This window comes from Rhinopithecus bieti, unplaced genomic scaffold, assembly GCF_001698545.2.
Source record: "Rhinopithecus bieti isolate Rb0 unplaced genomic scaffold, ASM169854v2 scaffold_3858, whole genome shotgun sequence".
Taxonomy (NCBI): domain Eukaryota; kingdom Metazoa; phylum Chordata; class Mammalia; order Primates; family Cercopithecidae; genus Rhinopithecus; species Rhinopithecus bieti.
The window spans coordinates 1,538,635-1,563,436 of record NW_016804227.1 but is presented as its reverse complement, the minus strand read 5'-3'; the positions used below and the strand labels follow the sequence as shown (position 1 = coordinate 1,563,436).

The 24,802-nt window shown below is 39.6% G+C and overlaps 1 protein-coding gene across 3 annotated transcripts in view; it reads left to right on the top strand.

Annotated features, from left to right (window-relative positions):
* Nucleotides 1-24,802, top strand: part of CTTNBP2 (cortactin binding protein 2) — a 174,412-nt gene that overhangs the window by 144,925 nt on the left and 4,685 nt on the right. For 2 of the 3 annotated variants that reach the window (XM_017867354.1, XM_017867355.1), the window contains exons 15-22: nt 4,839-4,991; nt 5,159-5,346; nt 11,655-11,833; nt 14,602-14,807; nt 15,130-15,315; nt 19,013-19,076; nt 20,511-20,643; nt 22,016-22,117. In XM_017867354.1, the coding sequence (XP_017722843.1) occupies nt 4,839-4,991; nt 5,159-5,346; nt 11,655-11,833; nt 14,602-14,807; nt 15,130-15,315; nt 19,013-19,076; nt 20,511-20,643; nt 22,016-22,117 (1,211 nt within the window). The remainder of the gene's footprint in view (nt 1-4,838; nt 4,992-5,158; nt 5,347-11,654; nt 11,834-14,601; nt 14,808-15,129; nt 15,316-19,012; nt 19,077-20,510; nt 20,644-22,015; nt 22,118-24,802) is intronic. The other variant, XR_001884549.1, reaches the window with a different exon arrangement.

Below are 24,802 nucleotides of genomic sequence, written 5' to 3'. Positions count from 1 at the left end.
AGAGATTAAAACGGTGCCAATGAAGAAAATAATAGAGAACAAAAGACCATTTCAAAGAAAACGACACAGCACTTTTTCTAGCATAAATTACTTTGTGTTTATTTTAAAATAACATTTCCTTCTCATATTCCCTTTCTTGAGAGAGGGTCACGTCATATGACTCTGTTATTTGGTAAGGAGGCTGTGAATGCATATTCGAATTAGGTCAAATTTCTCCCCAGTATAAAGTATGGACTTGGGTTAGCAAGATGATACTTTTTAAAATTACAGTGACTGTAAACAGTAAAACAGAAAAAAAATTAAAGACTAGAAGGGTATTTTAAAGTAATACTTTGAATTTTTCAAGGGAACTTTCCTTTGTAAAAGTCATGAGGATAGGATTGCTGTAATAACAATAGGAGACTATGACAATTGGAGTCTCCAGAAATGAGTTTACCTCCTTGGACCCTGCATCCCTGGAGACTCTTTAAAGACTTGTCCTGTGCTTCCCACTGGGATTCTCAGAACATCGTTCCTCCAGAGCCGGGGTTTAAGGGCACGTGGAAAAGAGGGGCTGTTTTCTATCCTCAAAGGGGAGATTATAGACTTGGAGTCAGTCACCTAAGACACAAAGCTGTTTGGGTTTAGAAATACAATATGCTAATTATTTTTAAACTGGTAAGTTTGGCTGCAGAATTCACTCTCTGGGACTTTTAATATAAGGATGTACAAAACTGGGATGTAGCCCTGAGCCTCACAAAGACAGTGTCCAGTTAAAATTACCAACCTGCAGGAGAGGAGGAGCAGGGCCGAGAGAGACTATAAAGTTGGAAGAAAACGGTCAAAAAGGGCAGACTGGTTTCAGAAATAGTGTTTTGAAGTAGCACAAAGCAAAGGGAATTCAAATGGCTGACTTTTTGGCCATAGGTAGAAAGAACCGTGCAGCTGTAACATGGGGTGTGTGGCCTTCTCGCACCTCTCCATAAGCCCTGATCAGACACTGGGTAATCCTTGAAACTGTAATGAGTTCCTGCTTCTGTGGCTGGTTAATATTTTAGACCTGAAACTATGCAGAATAACCTGAACTAGACACATACTATTTCTCAACTAAAATAAAATTCACCTTTGCCCCACCTTGACTAAGGATGTTGAACTTAAGTGGTCAGATGGAAAAGTAGGTACTAATGAAAAACTGAGGCGATGAGGCAAGTGAATGAAGACAAAGCTTTTCCCCAAAGAAACTTGTGCTGTTTGACCCTTGATTGCTACTTCGTGGGAGACCAAGACAAAGATGAAGTGGAAAGATAACCCAGTGGTTATGTATAGCAACCCTTCCCCCTTTTTGTCTAGGGCACAAACTGTCCATTGAATGTGAGATGTATTAGGTCATTAGCAATACAGTCTTTGCTTGTGGACCCAGGAGAATGAGCATATTTCCTCCTTCCAGGAGACCCCAACATGCCTGAAAAGTCATTTATTTTATCTCCAGCGTGGATCCTTCCTCGATGCCCTCACCCTCATGCCCCACCGCCTGCTGGGCATCAGAGAATGCATCAAACACATCAAGCCTGAAGCATAACCCATCACCACCACCTCCTCCCCAAGTACGTGCGTGGTCATCTGCTCTCTGCCTCCATTAACCGCTCAGCCTCTTCTCTGGTGGAAACCTCAGAGTTGTCTCCAGTATTTCCTCTCTGCCCGCTCTCAATAAGTCAACCACTGAGATGTACTGATTCGGTTTCAAAATGCCTTTTCATTCTGTGCCTTGGTCCTGGGTGAGGCTCCCATCATCTCTTTCCTTAACCATAGCAGTAAGAGTCTAGGTGGTGTGTTCTCCTATTTCTTTCCTCATCGGCCAATTCTCTGTACCAGCGAGGATCTCAGAGCAGGAGTCAAATCCTGTTTATCCCCCTATTTAAAGATTTCCACTGATTCCCAGAACCGGTAGCTCCCTCCCAAGAAGACATTCTGGGTCTTCTACTTTTCATGTTTGGCTTGGTCCTGAGGCTTCCTGTCAGCAAAGCTCGCCCCTGGTTGCACGTTCTAGTCACTAGGGAGCTTTTACGAAATGCCAATGTCCCAGGCCCAACACAGCTTAATTAAATCAGAATCGCTGAGAATCACTGGGGATGGGTCCAGTGATTTCTGCAGCTCAGGACAAAGATGCAGCCTGCCTTCTGCAGCTGTGACTGCTGGGCCCCCTGCCACTCCTGTGGCTCCATCCCAAGTTCCCAGCCCTGGCCCAACTTGCCATATGGATCAGCTTTGAGCTCATCATGATGTCTCTTTGTAACTATTCTGACCTTGAGCTGATGCCCTATTCCCTTCTAGAATTGAGTCCTGCCCAGCCTCCATTCTTTGGCCAGTGCCATTTCTTAAACTTAGTTTAAAATGCTGGCCAGATGCGGTGGCCCACACCTATAACCCCAGCACTTTGGGAGGGCGAGGCGGGTGGATCACGAGGTCAGGACTTTGAGACCAGCCTGACCAACATGGTGACTCCCCTTCTCTATTAAAAATACAAAAAAAAAAAAAAATTAGCCAGGCATGATGGCGTGTACCTGTAATCTCAGCTACTTGGGAGGCTGAGGCGGGAGAATCACTTGAATCCGGGAGGTGGAGGTTGCAGTGAGCCGAGATTACGCCACTGAACTCCAGCCTGGGTGACAGAGCAAGACTCCGTCTCAAAAAAATAAGTAAAATGCTACATACCCCCAGTTAGAATGAGTCACTTCTGGCATGCCATAGCACTCAGCATGCAGTACCTGTAGCAAAGAGGCATTGAATAAACATTTGTTGAAATGCAAGGAAATATTCTTTCCTTCAGATACATTCTGGCTGGCTGCAGCAGCTTCAGAGCCACTTAAACTGGCAACGCACTTAACACAAATCAGGGAAAAACTGGAGACCTTCAGTCCTCAGTTACAGAAAACCAGATACATAAACCATCAATCCTGTGTGTTTTTTTAAATCACTGAATTAAAAATGTTTGTTAGTTTTCCGTTGTCGTTTTAACCAACTATGGATTTCTCATATTTCCACAATACATCTATTTCTGAAATAATATTTGAACCCAAAGAAACATAGAATTTTAGCATTCTTTACCGAACAGCTGTGTTGAAAGTGATCTGACACACACTAGATGCTAGTGTTAACAGCCCTCCACAAGTACAGCTGGATTGAGAGGTGGCTATGATTGTTTCTAGCCTTCTAGTTTTTGAATTTTCATAGCATCCAGAAAAGCCATTTCTGTCTGAGAAGAGACTCATTTACAATGTTCAAGGAGCTCTTTTGAAAGTGAAAATGCATTGTGTCTATAGTAACAAGAAGGAATTGAGAATATACTATCATGAATATTTGTAAAAAGTAGACTATTTGGTAATGTTACTCTCAAGTATCTTAAACTGGTCTCTTTTCAAGGTTGATTTGACTAAAACTGTGGCATCTTAGAATCTTCAAGAAACTAAAGTGATTTTATTTTGTAATTGATTAGTATATGGGAAGTGCCATATATAATACATTTTAACTAAAATATTAATAGTTTTTGCTTAGTAGGTGCCAGGTACTGTTTTAAATATGTTTTGTGCCCTTATTCATTTCCTATGTATAATATTAATTTTTTATTTGCTTTTCCAACTTTCATTTTGGGTTGACACGAAGTCAGCCATTCCCATTCTGAGTGAAAGGAATGGGAAAATATGAGTCGGAAGTCCTGGATTTTACTCCTCCCTTACCGTTGTTTCTGAGACCACAGTCAAATTACTTCAACCTCTGAGATCTGGAAAATGGAGTGAGGGATTTACTTGTCTCTCTGAAGTCCTACTTTTTTTTTTTTTTTTTTTTTTTTGACACAGAGTCTTGCTCTGTTGCCTAGGCGGCAGTTCAGTGGCACAATCACAACTCACTATAGCCTCAACTTCCTGGGCTCAAGTGATCCTCTCACCTCAGCCTCCCAAGTAGCTGGGAATACAGGCACCCACCACCATATCTGTGTAATTTTTTGTATTTTTTTGTAGAGGCAAGGTTTCACCATGTTGCCCAGGCCGGCCTCGAACTCCTGGGCTCAAGTGATCTTGCCCACCTTGGCCTCCCAAAGTGCTGGGATTACCAGCCTGAGCCACTACCTGTCTACATAATTTTATGAACAGTTTACATATGCATAATTTAAAGGGCTTTTAACCTTTTGTATTATGAAATAGATACACTAAAATACATACTATTTATGTTTACAGATTAATTAATAATTTAAAATAAAATAACCATGTAACCACTGACTAGGCCAAGAAGTAAAATATTCTCAGCTCTCAGAATGTGACTGTGTGGTCCATCCCTCTTATCGCAAACCCTTCCCTTTGGGAGTAACCACTACTCTTTCATGATAATCATTTCTTAGCTTTTCTTTATAGTTTTACTCCCTGCATATGAATCCCTAAATTATAGATTTAGTGTTGCCGGTTTTGACCTTTACATGATGAAAACACATTGTATATAATCTTTTGTGATTTGCTTCTTAATATATTGTTTGTTGAGTCTTCCATGTTGTGCAAGTTGTCATTTGTTCACTTTCTATTTGTTGTACGAACATACTCTTATTTATTCATTATTCTATTGTTGATGGATGGGGGTTGATTCCATTTGAGACTTGTTATAGAACAAGGAATGTTGGATCACTGTGTGTTCAAACATATCAAATAATACCAAACAGTTTTCCAGAGTTGTTCACTCCCCAAGCAATTTAAGAACATTTCCATTATACCACATCTTTGCTAATGCTTTATAACTTCAGACTTTTTAGTTTTGCCAATTTGTATAAATTTTTGTCAAAAGCTTGAATCACTGAATTTCCTTTTTTATTATAGCTTGTCTGATTCCAGTGAAACAATCTCCCAGTAAGAAGAAAATCATCATCATTTTAGAGAATTTGGAAAAATCTTCATTGTCTGAGTTATTGAGGGACTTTTTGGCACCTCTTGAAAATCGCAGCACTGAAAGCCCCTGCACTTTCCAAAAAGGTAACGCTAATAGAGGGACCATGCTGAGAAGCAAGCTTCCATACTACTCTAATCTTTCTGTTTCCCAGAGTACCAGTTAGACTTCATGTTCTTTAAGTTATTTTAATTTGAACTGGTCCCATAACATAACTCACTGAGGCTGGGCCATTGCTTTTGGTTTGTTTCAGGAAATGGAATGTCCGAATGTTATTACTTTCATGAGAACTGCTTTCTGATGGGAACCATCGCCAAGGCCTGTCTCCAGGGCTCCGACTTGCTGGTGCAGCAGCATTTCCGCTGGGTGCAGCTGCGGTGGGATGGCGAGCCCATGCAAGGACTGCTGCAGAGGTTCTTACGAAGGAAAGTTGTGAATAAGGTAACAAACAGCAACTGCAGCCCATTGCCAGGAGAGCAGGGGTTTTAGTCATCAGGAGATCTCAGCTTGAGTTCCACCGCTTACTAACTATGCAGCCTTGGGCAAGTACAGTTTTTTTGACATTGAAGGGCCAAATAACGTAATGAATGTGAAACCCATAACAAATTCTGCACTGCATTAAGTACGAGAAGAAGCAAATCAGTTTTACCGTTGTTATCAGTGGTTCTCAAGGAATCTCACCAAGTTCTAAATGCCATAAAAGGCTTGGTTAGAAAATTAATCACTCTTCTGAAGGAAAACTTCCTGTTTTCTTGAGGCCTTCAAAACATACGCCCCTGTGGGCACATTTTACAATAGGCCTGTTATACTACGCTATGGTAAATATTAAAAAGCCACATGAATAAGTAGAATTCTGTATCTTTGGACACGTTTTCAAGAGTAATAATAACTTTTAGTGACTTTCACAGAATAACAAAATAAATATTCTATATTCTCCCAAATGATAAAAATAATTGAGAGTTGACCAAATCGAACACATCATTGTTTAATATTTTTAAAGTGGGCCAGTAGCTGAGTGTCAAGTAGATTAGTAATAATAGAGCTTGATTTAGTAAGATTTTCTCATTTAATCCTGCACAATGGGCCACATTTGAAGGACAGTATTGTCACTGCATTATTGCAATATTTTAAGCTGCTAAAAACAGAACACCCCAACTGCTAGCTGCTTCACAGAAAGGATTTTCACACTCACATAACCAGATGTCTTGTGGTAGGTGTCCAACATCTCAGGTCCCAGGTTCAAGGGAGTCTGTTGACCCTCCCCTCAAGACTGCAGTGTGCCCAAAAGGCTGCAGACACTGTGCCCTTGTGAAAACATGTTCAAGGGCAGGAAGCAGGCTGCAGCGAAGGATAGAGAGCTTCAGCTTCCTCAGTCTCCTCATCAGGGAGGAAAGCACTTTTCCAGAAACATAAGACTTCTCTTTAATGTTTCATTAACCAAAACTGGTTTCATCCCAGACCATGGCCAAACCTGCTTTTCCAAGATTGAAGCTCTCCACCAAATGCTTGAATAAATTTCTGCATCTATTTTGTTAGAGTGTGTGCAGGCATGTGTGCTGGGGCCGGGGAGATAGTGGTGGGGAGAAGTGTGGGGTGAGAATGGCTTTTGGGAATTCATTAAACAGTGTCTGCCACTGGTAATTAGAATTAATATCTGAAATTCCTAATTTGATAAGAGAAATCTACCCCATGTTATATTTAAATCAGTTACTTGGTCATAAATATATGCTTTTGGCCAAAGCCCAGCCACTGTATGATCTCAGCAAGAAGGAAGAATGGTGAGGTAAAAACAGCCATAGGTCTGTAGCTTTTCAAATTGCCGATACTTCCATTAACTTTATCACTGTCAATATTTAAATCTCGTTACCAAAGATAATTCACATAAATAATCAGAAAAGATACCAGTTCTATTATGTAGGATTGGCACTATTTCAGGTAAAGTATACCTCCCTCCCCCGGCTCTCTGATAAAAATTGTTTTAACTTATTTTGAAAGGAAAGTTCCAAGCTTCAGGTTCACTCTCTTTTCCATTGCATTTGAGAGTGGGGTGTGCTGCAAAGAATGGAAAGTGGAAAAAAGGAAATGCCTTTCCTTTACCAATAAGCACTTCAAATAGGTGAATAGAACAGTCCCTGGGGTGTGTGTACAAGGGAACGGATGACTCCTGCAAAACATCAGGAATCTTGTAATGTCACAGAACCTAATCTTTGTGGACACTTACAGCATGCTGATAATTGATCACAGTTTCTTCTTCTAGTTCCTTAGAAAGAGACAAGAAAATCGACCTCTCAGGACAATACTAGGCTTTCTACTAGTATTTAATAAAAAAACAATTATTCCCTTTTTAGTAGGAAATATTAAACTATCATTCATTATATAATACATGATCTCAGAATTGTTGCTTAAAAAATATCGAAGAGTTATATAATGATCATTCCTCTTTTGAAGAGAAGGAAAATTGTAACAAATCCCAAAGCCTCAGATGATACAGTGATGTCAATTTAATAGAGCTGCTGGTATCACAGAATCAATTTTTTTGTTTTTCCTTGGCCACATTATTTCTTTCATGTAGGACATACCAATGTTCACAGTTGTCCTCTGTCTTAATGTCATAATTACTTGGTAAAGCAAAGATTTATGTGAATCTTCTTTCTTATAAAATACAAAGTCAGTTTCTGTGCCTGGTTTCTAATCAAGGGATATTTCTCCTAAAAGTAAATAAATATTTATTTTTGTGTGAACCTTCCATACCACCAAAAGGGATTTGATTTTATAAAATATAATTCTAAAAGAATTACTCCCTCTAGGTCATGTGCGTTATATGGTGTTATTTAAAATGTGCAAATTTGAAATTTTGGAAAAACGTATTTATGCTGAAAGAGCTCTGTACATTTTGGTGACATTAGCATTTTATCTGACAACTTACTTTTAGTAAAATAAAATTGTTTTTCATTACCATTAATACCAGGTGAACTACAAATCTAGATACAGCATCTTGTCACTTACCCAGAATGTGAAATATTTCATGTCATTCTCATTAACACTTAACTATTTGTAATACCTGGTGAGGTACTATATATACATGTAAATAATGTTTCTTCTAGAATTCATGCTTTAAAATTCATCCAGCTTTCTCCTTTGTCTGCGTACCCCTCTATTTTGTGTTCAGTTCATGTAATCAGCTACAGATCTATATAATGCAGTCCATCTGACACTGCACACATAACAAACTCAACATGTCCTGTCCCCAAACCTAACTCCGGGCTTCCCCCGCCGACTTTCTTTTTTGTTATCAGTCATCCAGACTTAGAACTTCTCAGCCTGTTCTTCCTGTGGGTCAGTCATCGTGTTTTCTAAATCCTCACTTTGTGGCACACCAAGGAAGATCCAGTACTAAGATTGAAAGGACGTACAGCCATGCAAACTGATCATCAAAACACAGTGTGATAAGTGCATCAGAACAGTGTTAGCTGGTTATTCCGTAAACATTTGCCCCTGGCCTGGGGACTGTGGGACAAGATGAGGCTCCTCTCACCCTCAGAGAGCTAGTGTTCTCGTGGAAAGACAGACCTTCACAAAGAAATGATCTTTGTAGGAACTGGGACCTTGGAGGACAGTTTTTATTCAGGAGGCATTATTCAAGTGCTATTTTAAAAAATGTATTCAGTGTGTTAGGGTTGTACATCCAAATACCCGGCTTTCCCTCAGGCTTTTAAGTTAATTGTATAAGCTTTATCTTTCTATGTATAAATGTAGCAAAATTTAACAATCACCTTTGAAGGAACTCATAGCTTAATTACATTTCTTTAAATAGTTTGGTCTTTAAAACTTGAATATATTTTATTTCTCTTTATAAAAATTTCTACTGTCTGAAAAATCTTCCCAAGTACTTAACTCTTATAAAACCAGAAAATGAAATTTATAAATCCAGTGGCTCAAATGTTCTCTTAATTCTTGTACCATTTACATAAACTTAATAAAATTCTCTTACCCCTTCTTAAGATCACAACCCTAAATCAGTAACTCAGTTACCATTTTAAACTGGACATGAAGCTATTCTAATATATGAGATTCCTGTAAACATTTCAAGTATTTAAAAACACCCAATATATGATTCTCTCATCCTAACCCATAACATGTTTGATTATATTTAATTCTGAATATTAATGAAGATAATAATATACCTCCTACCCCCACGCCCCCCAGTTTTTTCCATCTCAAGAAACCTGGGTTCTCTTTCCATGAAAATTCAGGGTTATTTTCTTGGCTGGCCAAGTCTGTGTATTGGCCAGGCTTGTTGAGGACTTGTGATCTGGCCTTAGGCTTTCCTCGGTAACAGGAAAATAATCAGTAGAGTCCCGCCAATAGTCACTGTGTGCAAGTATCTAAGGCCATGCCTTCCAAGTGGGGTAGATTCAGTTTACATATTACCTAGTTCTCAGCTTGTATTTGAATCTGTAACCTCTACCCATGCTATTTCACCACTGGACTGGATTCAACTATTTAAGCCTTGTCTCTTCTTGAGTGGCAGGGCCACAAATCTGATAAATGACATCAGATTAAACTCTGTGTTCCCTGTTCTGATTCTGTCCGACTTCATGGGTACAACACTCAAATCATGCTAATTAAACAGGTGGCTAATACGTGCTGTGAAAGAAACAGGTAAAGTACCACTATAGAAACTCGGGCGGAAGTGGGAAGATCACTTATTTTAGGAATTTGGAGTGGAGGCCTCTCTATCTGTGGTCACATTGGAGGATCTGCAGGTCACGCTAATTTGTTATCTAAAGGAAGAAGAGTTTGCTGAGAATAGGGAGGCAGGGGGTCTGGGCAGAAGGAGCAGCACTTGCAACACATCTCAGGCCTAGGGAGGAGGGGGTTGGCATGTGGGAAAACTCAAGGACAACTATGTGGCTGTGAAGTCATTTGTTCAGGGGACTTGCTAGGTGGGGGATCAGATCCAGCACCTTGAATTAGTAACAGTTACATAGACTGTTTACTTGTAGAAGTCTGTCATTTATTCATCCCTTTTGTTATCTGCAAACATCAGCACCCATTTTGACTGCTCCTCCTGCACAGTTCCTTCCCTCTTCCGTATTTGGGACACTCTTCCCACCTCCCCTCACCAATCCCGTGTCCCAGACATCCTGTGGGAGACCCGGCTGAAGTCCCACCTCATCTATTTGTCTTTCCTGACCATGCTGTATTTAGTCAGTTCTTCTTTCGAATTACCATAGCAGCTTGTGTGTGTCTGTACTTCAAGACTGCCAGTCTGGAAGAGATCTGAGAGATAAAGGGCCTGGCTCAATTTCCTCCTTTTTCCAGCTGGTAAAATTCAAAAGAAAAAAAAAAAAAAAGGCAGGTGGCTTCCTCCACTCCATGAAACCACACCAGAACTGATCACTTGCTCGTCATTGGCTTTTCACACCTTTTCTTTTGTGTCCTCTGTATTTCATGAGTATACTAACTAACATGGACTTTTCCTCCTTAGCAGCAATAACAAATAGGCATAGAATACATAGTAGGCATACACACCTGTACACAAAAGTATCCATTAACGCTGAAGGAATATATCTCTAGGGAAGGAAATGAAAACATGTAGTTACTAGAAAGTGTGTTTATTGGATAGTCCTTTTAATGAAACACCAGTTTTTAATGTACTGTCCAGTAACCACTTTTCCCATAATACAACCAACTTGCAAAAGGAGAAATTTCATATAAACAACATCTGCACTTTGGAGAGAAGGGGTGCCCACCTGTTTGTTCAGGTCCTTAGGAAGGACAGATTACATTCTGCCTTTAGCAACTGTGAAATGTGATTCTGTTACGATATCTAACAGTCTGAGCTTTAGAAGCAGTTTATTAAATAGTCATTAAGAGAATAATTCGGCCTTCCCAGAAAAAGTAACGTTTCCCTGGGGACCGAGTTCCAATGCGAGCTCTGCCCTCCTTCTGCCTTCCTCTACATGCGGTCTTGATGAGGCAGCTGGCGAGGCCCGTCTCCCTCTGTCAGCTGCCCACAAAGCTAAGCCTGTTCTTCCAGCCCTGGCTGACCATAGAAAGTGAAGCTTGAATAGAGAGCTTCAGAAATGTTAAGCCTGAGGAAGAAGAGGAAGTTCTTTAGCTTAATAGTGATTACTGGATTTATTTTAAACGTGATAAATGATTCCTTTATTATTTCAGCAAGATGCCGTATCCTATTTTTCTATTAAAGATAAACCCTATGTAGTTAACGTATACTTGCAGATTGCTGAGAGTAGATCTTAAATGCTCTCACCATAAAAAATAAGTGTGTGAAGAAATGGACATGTTAATCAGCTTATTTGAATAATTTCACAATGTATACATACATAAGACATCATAATATACACCATATATATATAATTTTTGTCAATTATGCCTTAATAAAAATATAAATAGACTCCAGCCCTGACTTTGTCACTGTTACCTGTAGGACCTTGGGCAAGTTATTTTTTCTTCCTGCCTTAGGCTCCTGATATGTAAAATGGGGTAAAAATGCCTAACTCAAGCTCATGGTGAGAATTAAAGGAGAAAAATGCTTATCACACTAACATGTTTGCACAACTATAATGTGTGTTATTATCCCTCATTCAGCCATCCCAAGTAAAGTTACATAAAATTCAACTCGTTTTCAATTTTGATTTAAAGCTTTATATTTTTAATTTTGGGCTTTTAAAAACAAAATGTTCTAAACCAAGCCCCTGGGTTTTACCTCCCTGTCTCTCTAGTTCAAAGGTCAGGTGCCCTCACCCTGCGATCCTGTGTGCAAGATTGTCGACTGGGCTCTGTCCGTCTGGCGTCAGCTTAACTCCTGCCTGGCCCGCTTGGGCACACCTGAAGCACTTCTTGGACCAAAATATTTCCTGTCTTGTCCTGTAGTTCCTGGACATGCCCAAGTGACAGTGAAGTAAGTGCCATTTTTCGTTAGTTTTCTGCTTATAATGGAGACATGGCCAATTCAGATGTTTGAGGGTAAGGATGCTGACCAGGCTGCCTTGTGCCACCTCCTGTCACTGATACAGAGTGCCAGTGCTCTCTGCTCTTCCAGAGGATGGCCACAGCTTGTCTACGGGGTGCTTCCCCTAGGGCAGCTGCATTTTTGCTGAGAGCTAGGTTTTTCCTCTATTAGAAAACTCTCATCCAAGTTATGCTTGGCTTACTATGCAGAGTCTCCTAAGTGAGGTCCCACATAAGAAGTTTCATCAAGTATTGTATGCACACCCTCCAAAAAACCTGCATTCTGTTAATGAATTGAAAAGCTTCTCCCTTTATTGAGACCCATGTTCAGTACTTACTGTGTTTTCCTTTGAAGCAGCTTATGAGAACAGACATATATACAATAAGGTTAATGAAACAGAAAATCAGGAGAAAATTGAAAGGAGAAAAAATTTGTTACCATCCAGTTTAGTCATGGTTCTGTGACCAGCAAGCAGATTTGATTCTGTAGTTTCTGGTGTCATAGGCAGAAGCCTGTCTTGGAAAGCAGGAGATTGAAATAGTATCTTCTCAGCTGGGTGTGGTGGTTGATGCCTATAATCCCATTGCTTTGGGAAGTTGAGAGGGGAGCATCACTTGAAAAAAAATTAGCCAGGCATAGTGGCATGCACCTGCAGTCCTGGCTACTTGAGTTGGGAGGCTGAGGCAGGAGGATCAATTGAGCCCAGGAGGTCAAGACTGCAGTGAGCTTTGATTAAGCCCCCGAACTCCAGCCTGGGTGACAGAGCAAGACCCTGTCTCTAAAAAGTATATGTATATTTTCTCTGTTGTAAGACAAACCACCATTTTTATAACAGCTAATTGGTGGGAAAGAAGTAGTATATTAAATGTACATTTAAATTTTTGCTACAAAATAAATACACTTATTGATATAACTTATTGATATAATTACTACTTTCTTCATTATTATGTCAATTAAATTAGTCTTTTTTACATCCAGAGTCTCAAGATTCTTAGGAACCAATTTTGACCTCTCCTATATGGAGTATAGTCTTTGTCAAGAACTGTGGAGGTTCCAAGATTTTTACCCTATTTGCAAGCTACTATATTAGCCTGCCATGGTTGAGGATGCTGAGTGAGGGACACAGGACTTCATCATCCACAACACAGCAGGCAGCCTGAGCTTCACTTTTACATAGGTTCCCATTACCCCTGAAGTCCCATGGGGTGATGCATAGTGGCCCATGTAGATGCTGGATTTGCCTCACAGCTGTGGAACTCCCCACTTCCCATCCCTCCAAGGCTTCTAAAGAGGGATGCTGCAACTCTGTCGACCATTGGCCCTGGAAGATGTTATTTTTATTATCCTGGTCAGGAAACAATTCTGCCCTCTGCTCCTGAAGGAGACCTTTATCTCTGTCTTCCAAGACTGAAAAGATAGTTCAGAGCAAAAACTAACACCAGATGTGCAGAAATGCCGCAGATAATTGTCTACCAATGGCTAAGGAGTTGATTTTTTTTTTTCAAACCACAGCTTATATTTATACTGTAGCACTTTTAGGAATAACTGCATAATTTTGATTCATATTGTAAAATACCAGAATTTTATCTGTGTTCCCTATCGTACTTTTATTTTTCCCCGATTGCATAGCACTAGACATTCAGAGAGAAACTTGATGGATCATAGTTTTTGACAGTTCTTGAAAGATTCATGCAGTGTCTAATAGCTTTGGAAACATTCCTGACCTGGGAGATGTGGTTTTGTTTCTATAGCCTTTAATCATGTAAGTGTTTTTTCAATACTGCAACAAAGCATAATCTAGTTTTAACTTTGAGTGCTGCAAATTTGGGCTGAAGTCCCACTGTTTATGGCTATTAATGCAAACAGTCCACTGAGGCAATAGCTGGTTGACCCCCATCCTCCCGATAGAACTGAGCCCACCCACACGCAACAGTGAGCCCTTGCCTTGGGACAGGCAGATTTAATTTACCAGTGATTATACAATACATGTCAGGCTGGGCGCAGTGGCTCACGCCTGTAATCCCAGCACTTTGGAAGGCCAAGGCAGGAAGATCACTTGAGGTCAGGAGTTTGAGACCAGTCTAGCCAACATGGTGAAACCCCATATCTACTAAAAGTACAAAACTTAGCCAGGTGTGGTGGCACTTGCGGGTAATCCCAGCTACTTGGAAGGCAGAGGCATGAGAATTGCTTGAACCCAAGAGGCAGAGGTTGCAGTGAGCCGAGATTGTGCTTCAGCACTCCAGTCTGGGTGACAGAGCGAGACTGTCTCAAAAAAAAAAAAGATCCCAATTTCAGAAATATTAAAATACAATATATGTGTACTTTATTAAGGAGGTATAACAAAGAAGTTGAAGCTATTTAGACAAGGACTTTTAGGAAATCTTTTTTCCAGATTTCTTCAGTCTTTAAATTTACCTTCCTTTCCATGTATTTATTCACGCATTCATTCACTCAGCACTCAAGCATTGATTCTACATTGAGAGAGACATGTAAACAATCAGTTTCATTTGAAATACATTGTATTTTTGAGAAAGATTCAAACTACTTTTGTATTGGGTAATTTCACTTATTTGAAAACTACCTGGGAAAGGTAGCATATCTACAGAAACACTTAACGTTTTTTCCCCATAGTCTTCAAACTGTCCTTTCGTAGAATTGTGTATAATTATTGAGAAGCCTGCTCCTAAGGGATGAATCGGCCCCTCTCCTGCTAGGTGGATGTCTAAGCTGTGGAATGGCGTCATCGCGCCCAGAGTTCAAGAAGCAATATTGTCAAGAGCCTCTGTGAAAAGACAACCTGGCTTTGGACAGACAACTGCTAAAAGACACCCTAGCCAAGGACAGCAGGCTGTGGTCAAAGCTGCTCTCAGCATCTTGCTAAATAAAGCTGTACTGCATGGCTGTCCCCTCCCCAGAGCAGGTATGTGGGTTTCTGCAGAGGAGAGGAAATTCACACCCTTATAAAATACCTTTTAAAAGTTGTTTTTAGAGAGCTGTCTATCTTCTCTTTGTAATTAGAAAAGTATACATTTTATAGCAGTGTTCCAGAACTGTGATTTTAATTACTGGTTAATGTTTGAATTCTAGATCTCCAAGTAAAGTTTGTGCTGGTTCACAAAATCCCAGCTTGGATATTAAATAAGTGCATGATTTTGAACAGTCCATATCTTTGAGAAATAGAAATGGATTTTGCTTTAATCAGTGAAACTGCATTATCCCTGCTGTGATTTGTGTTGTTTCAGAACTAGACCAGCATACAGCTGATTTCAAAGGAGGAAGTTTCCATTTATCCATAGTTTCCGGTTATAACAGTTGTAACAAAAAGAAAGGAGAGAGTGGTGCCTGGAGAAAGGTGAACACCAGTCCTCGCAGGAAGTCTGGCCGCTTCTCTTTACCCACCTGGAATAAGCCAGACCTAAGCACCGAAGGTAAGGGGCCGGGGTAGGCATGCTGCCTACAAGGAGGTGGACATTCCCAATCCAGTGTCTGAAAGCAAATATGCTTTCATTTTTATCACTATGCATTTGGCAAAACAAAGTTTAAGTATTTCAATGCACATTCTCATGGAATAAACAAACTATATAGTAGGTACATTTCCAAAAATATATAGGAGATCCCTACCTGAAAAATACCACTTTCAAACTAGAATTCCAAAATTAATCTTTAAGTTGTTAATGGTCATTTATTAATTTCTCTTGGTGTTCACAATTTGTATAATCATTGCATTATTGCATAATAAAATCATTGGCATATTTCTCTACTACTATGTCACTCATAAGTTAATCTTACATTAAAAAAAAAAAATACGTGGCCGGGCGCGGTGGCTCAAGCCTGTAATCCCAGCACTTTGGGAGGCCGAGACGGGCGGATCACGAGGTCAGGAGATCGAGACCATCCTGGCTAACATGGTGAAACCCCGTCTCTACTAAAAAAAAAAAATACAAAAAACTAGCCGAGCGAGGTGGCGGGCGCCTGTAGTCCCAGCTACTCGGGAGGCTGAGGCAGGAGAATGGCGTAAACCCGGGAGGCGGAGCTTGCAGTGAACTGAGATCCGGCGACTGCACTCCAGCCCGGGCGACAGAGCGAGACTCCGTCTCAAAAAAAGAAAAAAAAATACGTGTAGAGACATATTGATACCCATTTAAGACCTTTCCAGGTGAATCAGGTGTACACATTTATTTCTCATGGACGACATGTACCATGTGCCGGGTTCTAGTCTAGGCACTGGAAATAGAGTGGTGAAAAAACATATTCCTGGCCCAGCATGGTGGCTCACATCTGTAATCCCAGAAATTTGAGAGGCCGAGGCGAGTGGATAGCTTGAGGTCAGGAGGGCAAAACCCTGTCTCTACTAAAAATACAAAAATTAGCTGGACCTGGTGGTGCATGCCTGTAATCCCAGCTACTCAGGAGGCTGAGGCATGAGAATTGCTTGAACCTGTGAGACAGAGGTTGCAGTGAGCCGAGATCACGCCACTGCACTCCAGGCTGGGTGACAGAGTAAGACTCTGTCTCAAAAAAATAAAAATAAAAAAATAATTCCTGCCTTCATTGAGGCATTCTAATAAATTGGACAGATTTCATATGATGGGACATCACGTGAAAAATAAGTGTGTAAGCTTTCATTCTAACAAGATGTAACACGTGTGTATCTTCTGGTGTTAGACCTATTCCTTTTGGCATTGATAATAGGATAATCAGCCATTATATAAATTATAAATGTCCTTCCCAAAAGAAATACAAATTGGAATAAAAGTGAAAGGAAATTTCCACCTCATGTGCACCGTGGACTTCAGATTATGTCATTCATTTGCCTCCCCTCTCAAAGTATTTGTTTTGTGGAATTTTATGCCACCTTTTAGCAGTGGGGTTTCTAAATGAGGTGCTTAAAATCTTGTATTTTAAAACGTAAAAAAGTTGCTTTTAGTTATATTTTTATTTTTAAGCTTGTATTTTGTTAATTTTAATAGCAATTTAACGTTTTTTAATCCTATCAATATATGCTAGGGCTCCCCCATTACCCTAAGTGCATGATAGCAAATTTTGACCCCTTTTTTTAAGTGAATGAAAATTTACTGAATAAAATGAATTTTCTTATACTTTTAAAAAGATAAGCATTTTATATTGATACTAGATACTGTTTTCATCTTCAGAGCTTGTCATTACTTCCCAAAGTTGTCAGAGTGTTTGATTCAGGGAGTAAGAATCACTGGACTCCAGCCCGTCAATTTAGTATAGACCCCCCGGTGACTTTCTGTAGCAAAGATTATACCATTCATTTGCTCTTAGTCCTTTCGGTATGCAAGAAAGCTCTGAGACAATGATAATGATCTCCATTTACAGAGAACAAAACTCAGGTTCAGAAACCCTTGAACACCTGCTCCAAATCACCTCTCCTGGAAATATGTGGTTCTATAATTGTTTCTTGCAAGCCCAGTGCGATTTTCTGTAGTCCATGCCACCCTAATCTTGTTAGACATGCAGTGATCTGTGGGTACTCAGATAACTGGACACCCATTGAGGCTCTTCACTGTGTCATTTCTAAGTTTATTAGAATCTCTATAATGTTTAAGACCAACTTTTTGAGCTAAGTTAATAAGTGTTTGTATATGCTTTAGAGTGGACAATCAAAATGAATATGAATTTAAAGCAGTATCATGGAAGAGGCTGGCTCAGAAAACTATATTATGTTAAATGTGAAAAAAGATGAATAGATTTGAAATTGTTTGTATTTTTAGTAATTTGTTTTGAACTATTATTTGATATCAAATGTTATCTTCTTTGAAGCATGAGCTTCTTTGACAGAATAAAACTACGCTACAAGAGTTTACATAGACTTCAACAAGGAAATTTCTAAAAGTTAATTTTACAAAGTATATAATTCATGAGTCTGTAGTTGGGTTAGAAATCATGACTGACATGCCTCTCATCATTTTATAATGGTAAATTTTCTAATAATTCCAATGTATATATGATTATTACAATGGTTCCAGTGACTTGGGTTGTTTTTAAAAAAAAAAAACCAGCACAGGAATCCCTTTACATGCAGGTCACTATGGAAGCTCATAAAATTTGATAAAGAGACAGCCCATTTCTTTTCTGACCTAAAACAGAAAGGCCTGATGTCAGATCCCAGGCCTTTAAGGCAGAACCTAAGGCTGTGCACTATGTAGTGATTAGTAGAAGCCACTAGTCAGTGCTTTGGATGATAATGACAAAAGTATGAGTAAAGAAACTTGACAGTGATTTTCTTTGATCTTTTAATGAGGATATATTTAATTTTCAAAAAATTTGTGTTGACAATATTAATATTTTTAGAATTCACTCAAAAGCAACTGTTTTAATGCATTCATAACATTGAGTCTAAAATGGTTTATAAGAGTGTTTCTCAAACTTTAACCATAACCCATAGTGAGAAATACATTTTATACCATCACCTGTACACACAAACCTCTGCATTTGTATGTTTGTATAACTGATACACAATCAATACAGGCTATTTTCTTTGTTTTTTGTTTTTTTTTTTAACTATGTCATAATCTGCAGTTTACAAAACATTGATATGATTTTCAGCATTTTTTAAATTCCATGACTTTTTGTACCCTGTTCATATTTTCTTTTCTGTATAATGCAAAAGTTGTTAAAAGTTAAATTTCTACAAGTGCATGGCTAATGCCACATGTCAAAAACTATACTTGATTACATAGTAGTGTTAGAATGCACACAAAGGTAGAGAAAGGGTGATTACCATCATCCAAAGGCAGGTATTAAATCTTCTTTTGGTCCTTCGAGAACAAGGGCCTGAGGAACCAGGGACTTGACTAGAGAGAAGGGCCATCCGTAAAAGCGAGATTCAGGATTCTTGACTTGAGCATTAGGTAGTGGTAGTAGTACCAAGTTCCACCAAAATGTACTTGAGGGAGTTGGCTATTCCTTGACTTTCCCACAATGCCTGTGCAGGAGGCTATGCCCAGAGCCTCTGTCCTGGGGAAAATCTCAAATGGTAGATACTAATCCAAGAACAGTATGAAAGTGCTGCAAAGTCCACAGTCTGTTTCTTTTAAATACAGAGTTCAAGAGGCACAGGGACAATGATCTATTGAAAATGGTTCTCTTTTTTAACAGGTATAAAAAACAAGACTATATCACAGCTGAATTATAACAGGAATGCTTCTCTGTCAAAACAAAAGTAAGCTCACCTTTCAAATTTAACTCACAGCAAAGATAAATCAAGTAACTTCAATTACTATTTTAAATGTTCCATGTTCTCAATTATTTGTATGACTATTATGCTGTTAATGTGCTTTTAAAATAATGTATGTCATTCAAATGCTGATATTAAACTGAAATCTAATGAATGGTATCTTTGGATGACATCTAAACTGTTCCTTAAGATTAATATAATGCAATATAAAGACTATTTTGCTTGTAGTTTGTTGAATAAGGTCAGAAATATTATAGGTTTCATTTGATCAAATTCTGTTTATGCATTTGTGAACTTTTAGACAGTCATTAGATGACTTTTCCACAGATTTCCAGAAACAGCATGACTTTTTTTTGGAGACAGAATCTTGCTCTCTTGCCCAGGCTAGATAGAGTGTAGTGGCGTGATCTCGGTTCACAGCAACCTCCACCTCCAGGTTCAAGTGATTCTCCTGCCTCAGCCTCTTGTGTAGCTGAGATTAACAGGGGCCTGCCACCATGCCTGGCTAATTTTTTGTATTTTTAGTAGAGTCGGGGGTTTCACCATCTTGGCCTGGCTGCTCTCAAACTCCTGACCTTGTGATCCATCCGCCTAGACCTCCCAAAGTGCTGGGATTATAGGCGTGATTTTCACGTGCTATATATTTATAGTGATAATTTAAGAAATTGACTATTTCAGCTTGCAAATATGGAGGTATAAAGGATGATTTGTATAATTATAGAATAGAAATGTTTAGGCAGTTTGTGTGCCCTGTCACTTGGCAGGTAATATTTAGGATCATGTCCACTGGTTTGCCGCATTAGAGAAGAGGGGAGGGTGAAGAGAGAGAAGGGAGATGAAGGAAACTGCATGGCATGCTATTTTCTGGCAGGACCACAGCTAGATCCATGACATGCAACAGCCTGTATCATTTTTCCAGCAACCTTAGGATGTACACATAAGGGTTATTTATAGAAAAGGGAACCCAGGAACTGAGGTGTTAAGAAAACCTGGTGCATGATCATATTGCCAGCTAGCAATAGAGCCAAGTTTGAAATTCATGTTTGTCCCATTTTATCACACTGTCCCCTATGCCAGTGTTTAGCATCCTATCTGGCCTGGGAGACAGAAGAAACAGCAATAGTAGGGAGCCTGGAATATTGTACATCAAAGTGAAGTTCTTTGTGAAACAAAATTTTATCCTCTCAAGAATTTGAGTAGGAGTTATCAAAATCCTGTAGAAATTTCTTACCTTAGTATTCCAGTCTCTCAGGGTATGGGAGTGGGTTGTTGCATTAAATGACATTTATGAAATGCTTTAAAGGATATTAAAAACATTTTCCCTACCCCACACCAAATCCCAAAAAATGTACAGTGTCTAGATTTCCAAATTGGGAATTGTTCTCACTTTGAAAAACGTTTTTCTGAACTTTGCGTTAGGTCTTTAGAGAATGATCTGTCACTGACGTTGAATTTGGATCAGAGACTCTCTCTGGGTTCGGATGACGAAGCAGATCTTGTCAAGGAACTTCAGAGCATGTGCTCCAGCAAGTCTGAGTCTGATATCAGCAAGGTGAGCAGTATAAATGGGGGGGGCACTGAATGGCTCTACTCAATAGCTGGGAGACTTTTGGGGGACCACAATTCCCTAAAAGAAATTCCTTATTGAATAGCATGGTTAATGCTGCAAATCAAACCATCCCTCACCTTGCTTAGAAAGGCCATTTCTTCCGAAATATCAATTATACAATAAAGGAGCTCTACTTTGTGAAGCCTACTTTTCCAAACTCCTCCAAGACCTGAAGTTAAAATTGTGTGTTAATTGCATTAGTACAAGTCACATCAATTCATTTGGGCAGCCTTTTTTTTTTTTTTTTTTTTTTTTTTGGGGGGGGGGGGGCGGGGAGACAGAGTTTTGCTCTTGTCGCCCAGGCTGGAGTGCAGTGGTGGGATCTTGGCTCACTGCAAGCTCCGCCCCCCGGGTTCAAGCAGTTCTCCCTGCCTCAGCCTCCCGAGTAGCTGGGATTACAGGCACCCACCACAACTCCTGGCTAATTTTTGGATTTTTAGTACAGACGGGGTTTCACCATGTTGGCCAGGCTGGTCTTGAACTCCTCACCTCAGGTGATCTGCCGCCTCAGCCTCCCAAAGTACTAGGATTACGGGCATGAGCCTCTGCACCCAGCCTGGGCAGCTTTTTATATAAGCCTAAATTTGAGTTTCCTCAGATCTTTTTCCTTTCCACATTCCTAACTTTGGCCTATCAGTCATCTATCAGTAAGAAAATTATAACAAGCATCACAGCAGACTTATGTTATAGACCAAGCAACAGCTTTCTTTGCAAATGAGAAAAAGAATTAGCTTGTATAATGCATATCATCATAATCTTTAAGCTGTGAAATTTGAGGCCAAATATGGAAACCAGTGACCTGAAATCTCAAAGAAAACATGGACAGCATCAAGTTCCACCTGTTTTGGCACTCTGGTATCTGCAGCAGGTTTCACCGAGCTGCCTTGATGGATGCCTTTTGAGTGACTGTAACTTTTTCAGCTTCCCCTGAAACACTCAACTGTGTTTTATTTGAATCGTCATAATATCCACAGCAAAGTAGAATTTACTATCTTATTTAACTGTGTTGGAAGCAAAACATATATCCACTGAAAAAGGTAATGATTAAAATCTTGCAAATTTTATATCCTTTCTTTACTTGCAAAATGACTTGACTTTTATATGGGTTCTTTTCCTTAGAGGATGTTTCTCATGCATTTGCTGTCAGTTTTACATGAAGACTTCAAGTCTTTCATGTGAACAAGTTCAGGATTTGAGGGGCAGGGAGGAGGATAAGAGTAACACTTCTGCTGTGGTTTCTCCACCATTTAGCTGTGCCTTGAGTATGCACAGTGTGACTGTGGAGACATGACTGGGTAAATTCTGTATTTTCCAGATTGCTGATTCCAGGGATGATTTAAGGATGTTTGATAGTTCTGGAAACAACCCTGTACTTTCAGCAACTATTAATAATCTGAGAATGCCAGTGTCACAAAAGGTAAGTGTCCCTTTCTCCCCAAAGTGAGCAAAGGATGATTGCTATGGAATTGACTTCACAAATCATCTTTCAGTGTGAATCATAGAGTTTTTTTTAAAACCAAAGCTAAGAACTGAAAAATAGGATAAAGGTAAAATTGTTCATCAGTTTATCAAGATTAGAAAGAGTGTTTATAGAGTATCTTGGAAAAAAATGACATAGAAAAGCATTACTTTTTTCCCTTCTATTTGATTCCAAAATTTGGGTGTCTGTTGATATCTCCATTTTTTTTTTATTTGTATATTACAAAACTAGAAATACAGTAGTTCTGCCTCATCAGGTGATGCCTGAACCCCAACCAAAGTTTATATACTCTATATTCCTTCAATCCGACAACCTAGAGGGCTACTAAGTGGCCAGTGGGTGGGTAATGTAGACAGAATGGATAAGTTGATTCACATCCTGGGCAGAACACAGTAGGATGGTGCAAGATTTCATCATGCTATTTAGAATGGCCTGAAAATTTATGAATTGTGTATTTCCAGACCACAGGTAACTGAAGTCACAGAAAACAAAATTGTGGATGAGGGGGGTACTATGGTAACAAAACTGTCATCTTGGTTGTTCTTAAGATTTCCTGTAATTTAGAAAATTAGAGTTAATTATAACAAAGCAAAGCACTGAGTGATAACATAAAGGTCTTAATGCATTGCAAAAAAATTTCTATAACATGCATTACATTTCAATGATACTTTAAAAACAAATCTGAATGGCAAGTAGAAGAACCAGGATTCCAGTAGACTTCCTTAACCTTTTGAAATAGAGTCCATGACTACAGCACTGCACCATTATCAGTTGGTTAATAAATGGCAAGAGCTGGCACAGCATGGTATTCCTGGGTGAGCAGAAACAATAGGAAACGACTCACTCATTAGTTACATTGTGAGGATGCAGACTTTTGTAATACATGGTTTGTTCACCAAACCATGTTGATTGATTGCCATTCACATCCTGTTCTCATCTACTCCCAAGGTGGCTTACAAAGACCTGTGTGTGTGTGGGAGGGTGTGGCGCAGAGAGCAGGATTATAAAGTAAGCATGGTGAGACTATTAAGTTATTAAGCCTTATCTGATCACCTAGCAGCACTGGGCCCCACAGCCCTGCTCCCTCACTGCTTCATTAGGTTTTGATCGTGGCCTATTCTATGTGGACCTGTGTGAGCTGCATGCATTGGGGGAGCAGGTATGGGAGTGGGAATTTGCATGGCTGGGGCTCTAATACAAAATATTAAACATGATGTCCTGTGAAGAAAAGGATGGCTTTCACACTCACGCTAGCATAATGTCTGCCTTTTTTGGTCAATTGGGAACAATTTAGAAGCCCAGCAAAATTTGGAGGATGACCTAAGATGACCTGGAGTCAGCACTGAGCATTCTGGTTGGAAAACACTTTGTCCAGGGCCCATTCCTTTGCCATCTTTAAAGCCTCAACTCCTTCCCCCTTTATTTATAGCTTGCCCTGAGCTGTGCTTGACTGGAGGCCGGTCTCTAGGACCCAAGAATTTAGGATTCCTTGTGGAACATGGTCAGTGGAAGGATCTTAGCAAGAGGAACAGTGAGCCACCTTCCCCATAAGCCCAGATCACTTTCTTGTGTAAAAATATTGTTGGCTGGTAGAGAATGACTGCTTTTTAAATGTCTAATGGAGAAACATGGTCATACCACTACTTCTTTGTCACGTGACCGTATTGAATTGCTACAATAAGGTACTGTCCACAAATAAAGTAGTACCGAAAGTCAAAGTTCTGGGCAGCTTTGTTTAAAAGATCTTTTTTAAAACGAGTCCTTTTACACTATATTTAAAAGATCTTTTTTAAAACGAGTCATTTTACACTATATGGGCTCCTATGCCCCCCCCAAAAAAAACCTATGTTATTGTTTAAATGTGCAGCTTGATGTGGGGATCAGGACCACTGCCTCCTAGTCTTCTCTCCCTTTGCCCACTGAAGACACCCCTAAGAGCTAGAAGATGTTTTTCTCAGAAACTGCCAGCAGAGGGCAAAGTGGTACTTACTGTTGGCAGCCTTCTGAAACCTTGGCTGGCTCATGCCTTTTCTCCTACTGAGCTGGTATTTCTGGGTTAGATGCCCAGTTTCTTCTGTTACCAAAAAGTATCTCCATTTCGAGGTAAGAGCTCCCTGGGTTAGTTGAAATCATTTTCTCCTTCATGGCCAGAAGGCTGGCAATGCCTCCATTGGAGAGGGGCCCTGCAACCATCATTATCTGTTGGAAAACAAAAATGAGTACCTTACCTTTATTATTTGCCACAATATAACTCCTCACTACTCTAACAGTAAGGGAGCATAATTGGGTTTACTAATTTAGCCGGCCTTCTAAATTAAAAACATATTTAAATCAACAGGAAGAACAAATGCTAATAAATGTTTTCCTTTTATGTAAATCCAAACTAATCCTCTGAAAGGACAAGTTCACATCTTTGGTTGCATGAAATCCACTTGAGGTTTTTTTTCTCCCCCCATCCTCTGGTCTGAGGGGAAGCCTGGACAGTGGGTTTTTTAAAGCTCCTTGGTGAGTCTTACATGCAGCCAGGGTTGACACCCACTACTCTAAAACATAGCCCTGATCAGTCATCTTCATTTTCCACCCATTTCTTGTTTTCCAAATATATCTTTAGAGGGATTGATT